Here is an 11,437-nt window from a genome sequence, read left to right as displayed (position 1 = left end):
CAGATGCTGGCCACCTGTACAGTAAAAAAACGATTTATTATGCTCACTCGGCTCACAAGCAATACCACATATTATATATTACTAGTGTGATCATATAGGCCTACCTACATTTTTAAAATTGCAAAATGGCCTGAGAAGAACAACATTGGCAGGGCAATTCAAGCGTAGTTAATATGTAGTGATCATGTATTGGCATGGTTTTTTAATTAAGTTTTTTTTTTTTTTTTTTTTAATCTGAGATGTTAATCTCGAATTTCACTTTCCATCCGAAAGTGATCTATGCCCTCAATATGGAGCCGATTTTCATGGAGATTACAAAAACGACATCTGGTGGAATTACTTCCGTACTGCAGGTATAAATTAAACCCGGAAGCTGTTGAGGGCGTAATAAAAACAAAAACAGCACATGCCGTATGTTAGCCAGCTGAACTTTGATAGCTTTCAAACTAAATTACATTCCCGAATTCGGAAACAACGCTCGGTACTGTAATAATGTCGGTTTTGCTATCTATTCTGGCAGTAGGGATTGCGTTGTATTTGATACTTTATTACAATGTGATCAGGGGATCAAGATGCACGAGCTCTGTGACACTTAAAGGAAAGACTGCTATCGTAACAGGTTAGTTAGGCACATTTTGTTGCCTTACTATGTGATGGGACTGATTTAGTGTGCGCACGTTTTAAGTGCGTTCATGTGGAAGACCTTTACATTAACATGTGTTTTGTTGTTCCCTAGGGAGTAACACTGGTATTGGAAAGGCTACTGCTTTGGATTTGGCCAAGAGAGGTGCAAGGGTCATCCTTGCCTGCCGCAGCAAACAGAAAGCTGAGGCTGCTGTCTATGATATCAGAAGGGTTAGAGGAGCCTTATTGATAACATAATAATCAAAATATTATGTTGTGGCATAGCCATCTCAATACATACTGATCAGGGATTTGTTTGCCCTGTGTGAAAATGTATGGTGTTGGAAATCCACTGTTTGATTCCTCCTCTGTTCTATAGGAGAGTGGGAGCAATGAGGTGGTGTTCATGCATCTGGATCTGGGCAGTCTGAAGTCTGTTCGCTCCTTTGCTGAAACCTTCCTGAAGACTGAACTCAGACTGGACCTGCTCATCAACAATGCAGGTATGGCAGAGAAAGAAGGAATGTAAACATTCATTCCCAATACATAAAACACACTTTCTCTATTCAGTGAACCCTATTGAATCAAATGTGACACATCTCTTCTTACCCTATGGATAAAATAATACACACATTTTAAGACAAATATAGAAATACTTGGACATTATGTGTAGCCTTACTCCCTGTCTCTGGTCTCACTGTCTGTCACCTTGAACTACCTCATACCCCTGCACATTGACTCAGTACTGGTACTCCTTGTACATAGCCTCGTTATTGTTATTTTGTGTTACTATTTCCTTTTTTTATTTAGCACATATTTTCTTACTTTTTAGCTCTACATTGTTGGGAATGGGCTCATAAGTAAGCATTTCAAGGTACCCTCTATACCTGTTGTATTCCGCTAATGTGACCAATAAAATGTGTTTTGTTTCAGGAATGCTGGGGCCTGGCTACACTGAGGATGGGTTCGGCATGGTGTTTGGTGTCAACCACTTAGGCCACTTCCTGTTGACCTGCTTGCTGCTGGACCGGCTGAAGGAGTGTGGTCCTAGTCGTGTTGTCAACGTGTCGGCTCTCCTACACCGGCTAGGCTCTGTCGACTTTGGCCTCCTGGGTACCCACAAGGACCTGGTGTCAGGCCAGTCCACCTGGCATAACTTCAGGGCCTACTGCCACAGCAAGCTGTGCAACGTGCTCTTCACCCGGGAGCTGGCCAACCGCCTGGAGGGGACCAGCGTTACCACCTACAGTCTCCACCCAGGTCAGTAGCTCTCCACCTTCAGCCTCCACCCAGGTCAGTAGCTCTCCACCTACAGCCTCCACCCAGGTCCGTTGCTCTCCACCTACAGCCTCCACCCAGGTCAGTTGCTCTCCACCTACAGCCTCCACCCAGGTCAGTTGCTCTCCACCTACAGCCTCCACCCAGGTCAGTTGCTCTCCACCTACAGCCTCCACCCAGGTCAGTTGCTCTCCACCTACAGCCTCCACCCAGGTCAGTTGCTCTCCACCTACAGCCTCCACCCAGGTCAGTTGCTCTCCACCTACAGCCTCCACCCAGGTCAGTTGCTCTCCACCTACAGCCTCCACCCAGTTCAGTTGCTCTGCCTTGGAGAACCTAGAAGGGATCCTTCTTACTTGGTTTTACATTTGAGCTTTTCTGTAATCTATATGCAGTCTGTTTGATGTTTCAGATGGCTAGTATGTGTCAAGTGTGTATTGTATAGTGTGTTTTTACACAGCAGTACTGCGTTTGCAAAACATTGCAGACAATGTGGTTTATTCTATTCCATCCTATCGCATACTAAATTACCATTTGTCATTTAGGGGTCATTCACACTGAGTTCGGTCGCAACCTGAAACTATGGCAGAGGCTCTTTCTAGAGCCCATCTCTAAGCTTTTCTTCATGGATGTTGAGAGGGGAGCCCAGACCACCCTACACTGTGCCCTCCAAGAGGGGATCGAGCCGCTGAGTGGACGCTACTTCTCTTCATGTGCTCTACAGGAAGTAGGCGCCAAGGGGCGGGACGATGCTTTGGCTAGGAAGCTGTGGGAGGTGAGTGAGAGGCTATCCAACCTATCCTGAGAGACTCTGATTCTAGCCATGGCAAAGATTTTGGAATATACTGACAAGATATTGAACTGTCCACTATAACAATGGTAATCAATGTCCATGAAGGACTCTCTCTCTCTCTCTCTCTCTCTGACTAATGCCTTGTTATCACCAATGATGCCTTGTAACTTATGATTTTGCTTTGTATATTGGAATTCATTTCATTCACAATGTTATTAAATACTTACGTTCCGTTTCTAATGACCATTTCTTGATCTTAGTCAGCAATGTCAGTTAATAGACTTTGTTAATAAACAAATTATTCCAGGTGATTAATATAGTTAATATAATGTCCTCCTACACCACTACTTCACATTTGTATTTTTGCACGTACGGAAGGAGTCCTCGCTCTTGCTTTGCCTATTTGGTTCCAGTGTCCTTTAACAGCACAGAGGGATAACACTTCAAGTGAACTAACAGCACAGAGGGATAACACTTCAAGTGAACTAACAGCACAGAGGGATAACACTTCAAGTGAACTAACAGCACAGAGGGATAACACTTCAAGTGAACTAACAGCACAGAGGGATAACACTTCAAGTGAACAAACAGCACAGAGGGATAACACTTCAAGTTAACTAACAGCACAGAGGGATAACACTTCAAGTGAACAAAGTCACTTTCCGATGACTGATGTGCCTTTTTGAAGGAGGCCTTACTACAGGTCCAAAGATGGACTTATACCATGTGCTTATCTCACAATATTCAGTGGAGGAATGTTTTCTGAAGAAGAAAGCGCTGTACTGATATGTTTATACTTGTGTGCTTTTAAAGAGAAAGATTTACACTGGTTTTGTGGCACAATGTCATAGATTAGGGATTGATGACTAATGACTGAACTTTCCCACAGTTGTCAGTCAAGTCATTCATAACATTCACTGTGACTGGGTAGCTACACTTACATACTCACCATGAACTTGCAGAAACTGAAGGAACTGGCAGTCATTCTGCTCGGTCATTATGACACGCCATGTGTTCAGCACAGGCTAAGCAGAAGATAGGAGTACTACTTGGGTTGGGTTCCATACAGATTATAAGGATGGACTTTCTTTGGAGGTTACTTATTAAACAAACACAAGTGTTATGTATACATTTCTGTTGAAACACACAACTTTTACAGGCTTTATCTAATCTTTAGTTTTCCATTAACTATGTGAATTGTGAAGATACAGTATGTTACACATTTCTTTTTTGAAACACTTTGTTTTTACATCACAACAGAATATATTACACATTTCAATCTATCAATGATATACATACAAAAATGATAATCTACCAACAATTTTATAGAATGGCAAATAGTCTTTCTGCTTCTGAATGAAAATATAGTATGTGTGTATGTCTGTGTGTACAATGAACAGGTAGGTGTTCATGCCCCTGTGTGGCTGTCATGTTTTCCCTGTACACCAGGGAGCAGTAGCATATCACTGCTCTTGTAGAAACTGCAATTTACCAAGCTGTTCCTTCCTTGCAGTTGTTGCTTGGAGCAAGGTTGTCGAGGACCTTGACCTATGGATTATGTTCATTATGAACACTGATTATTAACACTGGTACACTTGAAAGCGAGGTCAGTTTTGTATGTTAAGAGCTTCGCTCATGTAATTACTCAGGAGGACAGTCTCTGGTGCAGGCTTCAACTTTCACCTCTGTTATGTGTGGGGAGACATGCACCTACTATCGATTTCGCTCGCTCGCTCATTGTCCCTCTCCTTTCTCAGGTGAATAGAGTGGGGGACGACAGACTGGCACAGTGGACTATAGGACAGTGGTGAACTTCCTGTCCTGTTCTGTTCACCTCAGATCCAATAGTTATCAAGCCCTTCTACAGTCGCTGTGCTATACTATCTCAGTCCACAGAATAATTAACACAAGTAGGCAGTTCCTGAACACATTTCTATTTTTTATAGGCCTAATTTCTAGTGATGTCGTGCTCTTGGTCCCATTCAGTGGCATTCTTTTTCAATTGCAATTATGTGAATCAGGTATTTAAGTGCCAAGCTGTAACAAACACCTGCCTGCCCAGTAGCTCTCCAGGACTGAAGCAGGAGACCCCTGTCTTACACTCTGCTCTCCTCTAACAGAGTGGTCTGTCTAATATTATTCCTCCAAATTTCAGATCTGCAGCTAGTTGATAGGTATTCTGTAGTTGATAGGTATTCTGTAGTTGATAGGTATTCTGTAGTTGATAGGTATTCTAGAGTTGATAGGTATTCTGTCACCCTCTCCCCTCCATGGGTTAAGAAACGAGGCATTGATGACCTGCTCTGTTCTTGCTGTTTACTGTGGACATACTCCCAAGCAGAGGCCATTAGGCAGTACAGTACTTAGTGACTGGATTAGTGCTTCAATTAGCTAGCTATCAATTAACATAGAGGGCCCTGATTGATTTACATACTACAGGCCTGATTTACTGAGTGCATCTGTTATTTTCAGAAGACAATACAATATAAAATGCATTACAAAAAAGATGACAATGGTGGAGAGAAGACAACTTTATGTTTTGGTGTAAAAAAACATGTATTTTTTCTCTTGTCTTTTGAAATGAACTGGTGGAAACCTTTCACAGGGTGCTCAGCAAGTCTATAAACACAAAGCCAGAAGGTACTGTTATATCTGGGGAGTGGTGGATGTGTGGTGTGGTCTGTTCTATGGCAGAGCATTCAGGACAGAAGGAAGGAGTAGGATGAGGAAGAGTAGTGGACGGCCCCTGGATCACTGAACCGTGGCATCCACATCACTCTGTATGTGCGCCGTGGCAACGCAGAGCAGCGGTTTCCTCGGCAACTGCAGGGGCCACGTTGAAGTGACAAAAGACTGAGTTCTTGACATGCATGCATGCTACTGTCTGCCTTTTATAAGTTCCTCAGATCTACCATGGATGGATGCCTTATGCTGAGGCAATGTGTTACTCTGGCTTCTGTTCTGCCAAATATGCTTTATATTTATCACACCTCAGAACCTAGACGTCCACTTGTTTATGTTAAGAGATGATGCTAGCATCATGCCATGTCAGGGACGCTTATTAGACCCAACTGAACCCGTTGAACCTTTATGATCGCCTTCTTTGGGCATTATGCATACTATAAAATGTATAGAGAGAGTACAATATTGGTTTGTGTGAGTATGTAACATTTTGTGTGTGCATGTCTGGTTTATCAATGTTTTTAAGCTTTTTAGTTATTTTTAAGACGTGTGATCGAGGGAGAGATGTTGTGATGTAATATTAATGGGAGTGTATGGTACTGGGAGCAGGGGGTGTGGACTTGGTACTGCTGGTAACTGTCAGGTAGGAGAGTAGCTCTGGTGATGGTGTCTGGCCTCGGTTGGGGGTTTGGAGAAACACTGGCTTGTGGGTGGGTAGCAACAAAAGAGTGTTGGTTTATTCAAATTCAGACCTCTCTTCCTCAGGCAATGTGCATCCCTTCACACACCCTTCCAGCCCAGCCTTTATCCGTAACAGAGGAAGTTGATAAATAGAATCATCCTCTGGGTCTTGTTATTTTCTAATCTGCTAATCTGTGATTAACGATGTTTACAAATATGATGCGCCGCAAAGTGTCAGAATCGTGGCTCACACCTTTCTCTGTCATATACCCCCCCCCCCCCCCCCCCAATTCTCTGAGGAGGTCTACTGCTGTACACCGTGTCACATCGCTCCACTGACAGTTTATAAACACCAATGGTGGGAAATTAAGTAGGGATTCCTTTGACTAGTAATTGAAATGGAGACATTAGCAGTAATACGAATAGAGATCACAGAGGTCTGATTCTTTGTGAAGTTGATAAGTAAAAAGTAAAGTTGGCATCACACCAAGATCCCTAATGTGTTTTTAATAGTCACCAGTGTTTTGAGATTGTACTTTAGCTAGACTTGATCAGAGTTTGTATCTGAGTTTGTATATCGTGTAAAAGTTATCTCTGTTCTGTTCACGTTGTAATTAGCATAGTGGTTTCCCACTGTGTCTGGAAATCAACGAGAAACAGACATGGCGAGAAGAAATGTTGCTTTCATAAAAGCTTTATAAACATACATTCAATCACACCACTTAGGTAAATGAACCCATTTCCCATTTTCTGCAATTTGCAGTAATCTAATGAGGTAAAATGTGGCTTGCTGCGAGGGACTGCCAGGGTAAAGGCAGCCTACCAGGAAGGTTATTGCTGTAAAAGCTATCAATTAGGCAGAAACTATAGCATTTTGCAATTGGGTTACTAATTGGCAATTAGATACTCTGAAATAAGTGCATTGTCTTGTTTTACTTGTGTGATTTACTATGAGCTATTGAGGGTATTTACTAAAGGTGAACAGTCAATCCCATTGCAGGGCTGATAGTCCTTCAATGTGGTGTTCTCTTGCTTTTCAAATGGAAAAGGTAAAACTGGAATCCCTGTTCTACACTAAGGCTAGCCTATTTAGTTGGCTTGCTAAAGAAGAGAGGGCAGAGATACCTCAGTCATCAGGGCATACTACATATGATGGAGGACAGAATTAAGAAGCTGAATCCCCTTGTGTTCTGGGTCTGTGTGTGCAAATCGGAGACAAATTCCAATATCTCTCTAACATGGACACAAAAAGCTTTTGGATTGAACTGGGTTTAATTGTATACTGATATCTGTCTGCATTTCTTGCCAGCAGGCAGGTTGAGTTGTAAATCTGTCTGCATTTCTTGCCAGCAGGCAGGTTGAGTTGTATATCTGTATCTCTTTCTTGCCAGCAGGCAGGTTGAGTTGTATATCTGTATGTCTTTCTTGCCAGCAGGCAGGTTGAGTTGTATATCTGTATCTCTTTCTTGCCGGCAGGCAGGTTGAGTTGTATATCTGTCTGCATTTCTTGCTAACAGGCAGGTTGAGTTATACAGTGGGGCAAAAAAGTATTTAGTCAGCCACCAATTGTGCAAGTTCTCCCACTTAAAAAGATGAGAGGCCTGTAATTTTCATCATAGGTACACTTCAACTATGACAGACAAAATTAGAAAAAAAAATCCAGAAAATCACATTGTAGGATTTTTAATGAATTTATTTGCAAATTCTGGTGGAAAATAAGTATTTGGTCTAGAGTTTGTCTCAATACTTTGTTATATACCTTTTGTTGGCAATGACAGAGGTCAAACGTTTTCTGTAAGTCTTCACAAGTTTTTCACACACTGTTGCTGGTATTTTGGCCCATTCCTCCATGCAGATCTCTAGAGCAGTGATGTTTTGGGGCTGTTGCTGGGCAACACGGACTTTCAACTCCCTCCAAAGATTTTCTATGGGGTTGAGATCTGGAGAGTGGCTAGGCCACTCCAGGACCTTGAAATGCTTCTTACGAAGCCACTCCTTCGTTGCCCAGGCGGTGTGTTTGGAGGACAAAGAGGACAAAGAATGATGAGTTGCATCCAAAGAACACCATACCTACTGTGAAGCATGGGAGTGGAAACATCATGCTTTGGGGCTGTTTTTCTGCAAAGGGACCAGGACGACTGATCCGTGTAAAGGAAAGAATGAATGAGGCCATGTATCATGAGATTTTAAGTGAAAACCTCCTTCCACCAGCAAGTGCATTGAAGATGAAATGTGGCTGGGTCTTTCAGCATGACAATGATCCCAAACACACCGCCCGGGCAACGAAGGAGTGGCTTTGTAAGAAGCATTTCAAGGTCCTGGAGTGGCCTAGCCAGTCTCCAGATCTCAACCCCATAGAAAATCTTTGGAGGGAGTTGAAATTCTAGACTTCCACAAGTCTGGTTAATCCTTGGGAGCAATTTCCAAATGCCTGAAGGTACCACGTTCATCTGTACAAACAATAGTACGCAAGTATAAACACCATGGGACCACGCAGCCGTTCTACCGCTCAGGAAGGAGAGGCGTTCTGTCTCCTAGAGATTAACGTACTTTGGTGAAAAAAGTGCAAGTCAATCCCAGAACAACAGCAAAGGACCTTGTGAAGATGCTGGGGGAAACCGGTACAAAAGTATCTATATCCACGTAAAACGAGTCCTATATCGACATAACCTGAAAGGCCGCTCAGCAAGGAAGAAGCCACTGCTCCAAAACCGCCATTAAAAAAGCCAGACTACGGTTTGCAACTGCACATGGGGACAAAGATTGTACTTTGGTCTGATGAAACAGAAATGGAACTGTTTGGCCATAATGACCATCGTTATGCTTGGAGGAAAAAGGGGGACGCTTGCAAGCTGAAGAACACCATCCCATCCGTGAAGCATGGGGTGGCAGCATCATGTTGTGGGGGTGCTTTGCTGTAGGATGGACTGGTGCACTTCACAAAATAGATGGCATCATGAGGTAGGAACATAGTGGATATATTGAAGCAACATCTCAAGACATCAGTCAGGAAGTTAATGCTTGGTCAAAAATGGGTCTTCCAAATGGACAATGACCCCAAGCATACTTCAAAAGTTGTGCCAAAATAGCTTAAGGACAACGAAGTCAAGGTATTGGAGTGGCCATCACAAAGCCCTGACCTCAATCCCATAGAAAATATGTGGGCAGAACTGAAAAAGCATGTGCGAGCAAGGAGGTATTACAAACCTGACTCAATTACACCAGCTCTGTCAGGAGGAATGGGACAAAATTCACCCAACTCATTGTGGGAAGCTTGTGGAAGGCTACCCAAAGCGTTTGACCCAAGTTAAACAATTTAAAGGCAATGCAACCAAATACTAATTGAGTGTATGTAAACTTCTGAACCACTGGGAATGTGATGAAAGAAATAAAAGCTGAAATAATTAATTCTCTCTACTATTATTCTGACATTTCACATTCTTAAAATAAAGTGGTGATCCTAACTGACCTAAGACAGGGAATTTTTACTAGGATTAAATGTCAGGAATTGTGAAAAACTGAGTTTAAATGTATTTGGCTAAGGAGTATGTAAACTTCCGACTTCAACTGTATATACATCCCACAATTAACAGTGCATGTCTGAGCAAAAACCAAGCCATGAGGTCGAAGGAATTGTCCGTGGAATGCCGAGACAGGCGAGGCACAGATCTTTTGTGGAAGTGTACCAACAAATCTGCAGCCTTGAAGGTCCCCAAAAACCCAATGTCCTCATTTACTAAGAATTTGTTGTTAACTGACTTGCCTAGTTAAAAAGAGGTTAAATTTAAAAAATGAAAATCATTCTTAAATGGAAGAAGTTTGGAACCACCAAGACGCTTCTTAGAGCTGGCCGTCCGGCCAAACAGCAATGTGGGAAACGGGCCTTGTTCAGGGAGGTGACCACGAACCCGATGGTCACTTTAACAGAACTCCAGAGTTCTTCTGTGGAGATAGAAGGATAACCTTCTCTGCAGCACTCCACCAATCCGGCCTTTATGGTAGAGTGGCCAGACAGAAGCCACTCATTAAAAGGCACATGACAGCCTGCTTGGAGTTGGCCAAAAGGCACCTAAAGGACTCTGACCATGAGAAACAAGATCCTCTGGTCTGATGAAACCAAGATTGAACTCTTTTACCTGATTGCAAAGCATCAAATCTGGAGGAAACCTGGCACCATCCCTATGGTGAAGCATGGTGTTGGAAGCATCATGCTGTGGGGATGTTCTTCAGCAGCAAGGACTGGAAGACTAGTCAGGATCGAGGGAAAAATGAACGAAGCGGAATACAGAGAGATCCTCAATGAAAATCTGCTCCAGAGCACTCAGGACCTCATACGGGGAAGAAGGTTCACCTTCCAACAGGACAATGGCCCTAAGCACACAGCCAAAACAACACAGGAGTGGCTTCAGGATAAGTCTCTGAGTGGCGCAGACAGAACCCAGACATGAACCCAATCGAACATCTCTGGAGAGACCTGAAAATATTTTTGCAGTGACGCTCCCCATCCAACCTGACAGAGCTTGAGAGGATCTGCAGAGAAGAATGGGAGAAACTCCCCAAGTACAGGTGTGCCAAGCTTGTAGCGTCATACCCAAGAAGACTCAAGGCTGTAATCGTTGCCGAAGGTGCTTCACAAAGTACTGAGTAAAGGGTCTGAATACTTATGTAAAATGTGCTATTTAATTATTTTTTTAAAAACATGTTCATGCAAGTTTCTAAAAAACAGTTTTTGCTTTGTCATTATGGGGTATTGTGTGTAGATTGATATCTATTCAATCCGTTTTAGAATAAGGCTGTAACTTAATTAACAAAATGTGGAAAAGGTCAAGGGATCTGAATACTTTCTGAATGCACTGTATGTAGTACTACACACTGTGGCTGGACCACACAACACCAAGAGTTAGAGTGAGTCATAATAATATAGGCACATGATCCCCACTTAGGCCACAGTAGAAGTTGACCTCTTGCCATGGACGAAAGCCACTCTGCATTGAATATGTGTTTGTGTCTGTCTAAAAGCACAGCCTACATTGCTAGAAGTGTTTTAGTTGTTTTAGTTTGGTGAAAAGGTTTAAATATGAATAGACAGACTTGAGATACTTTTTCTCTGAGTCCTTTATCCACCAACACCATTTATATGTGTAATGTTCAGCAGTGTTGTGTTGTTTTGTGAAATGGTCCACTTAAGTCGCTTCTACAGACTTTCTACTGAAAGACAATAAAAAAAAATCAATTACGTGACGTAAACAACTTCGCCTGGAGTGGGGTGAGTGAACGGGCCTCTTTTGACAGCTCAAGGCTGCTGTGTTTGTGTGTATTCCATTGGAAATTGATAGAGAAATTCTGAAGGAAGCATCGGTATCGATCAGGCTCTAATTG

The 11,437-nt window shown here is 42.7% G+C and overlaps 1 protein-coding gene across 2 annotated transcripts; it reads left to right on the top strand.

The window, feature by feature from the left end:
• Positions 1–362: 362 nt before the first annotated feature.
• LOC139386372 (dehydrogenase/reductase SDR family member 13-like) lies at positions 363–7,716 on the top strand. Of its 2 annotated transcripts, XM_071131916.1 has the most exons (6): positions 377–619; positions 737–855; positions 1,004–1,127; positions 1,558–1,884; positions 2,448–2,677; positions 4,453–7,716. In XM_071131916.1, the coding sequence occupies exons 1-6, from the start codon at positions 493–495 to the stop codon at positions 4,504–4,506; spliced, it is 981 nt and encodes a 326-aa protein (XP_070988017.1). In that variant the 5' UTR covers positions 377–492; the 3' UTR covers positions 4,507–7,716. The 2 variants fall into 2 exon arrangements, with proteins under 2 accessions (XP_070988018.1, XP_070988017.1); XM_071131917.1 differs by lacking the exon at positions 4,453–7,716 and having other exon boundaries at positions 363–619; positions 2,448–3,027.
• The last annotated feature ends 3,721 nt before the right edge of the window (positions 7,717–11,437 follow it).

This window comes from Oncorhynchus clarkii, chromosome 27 (assembly GCF_045791955.1).
Source record: "Oncorhynchus clarkii lewisi isolate Uvic-CL-2024 chromosome 27, UVic_Ocla_1.0, whole genome shotgun sequence".
NCBI classification, from domain to species: domain Eukaryota; kingdom Metazoa; phylum Chordata; class Actinopteri; order Salmoniformes; family Salmonidae; genus Oncorhynchus; species Oncorhynchus clarkii.
Note: the sequence above shows the minus strand (reverse complement) of the source record. Positions and strands in the feature narration are given on the sequence as shown.

Excerpts from the sequence above, each read along its gene's own strand:
- LOC139386372 (XM_071131916.1), top strand. The coding sequence starts at position 493 with ATGTCGGTTTTGCTATCTATTCTGGCAGTAGGGATTGCGTTGTATTTG. Across the intron at positions 856-1,003 it reads CTGTCTATGATATCAGAAGG|GAGAGTGGGAGCAATGAGGT; the intron begins GTTAGAGGAGCC and ends TCTGTTCTATAG. Across the intron at positions 1,885-2,447 it reads CACCTACAGTCTCCACCCAG|GGGTCATTCACACTGAGTTC; the intron begins GTCAGTAGCTCT and ends TTTGTCATTTAG.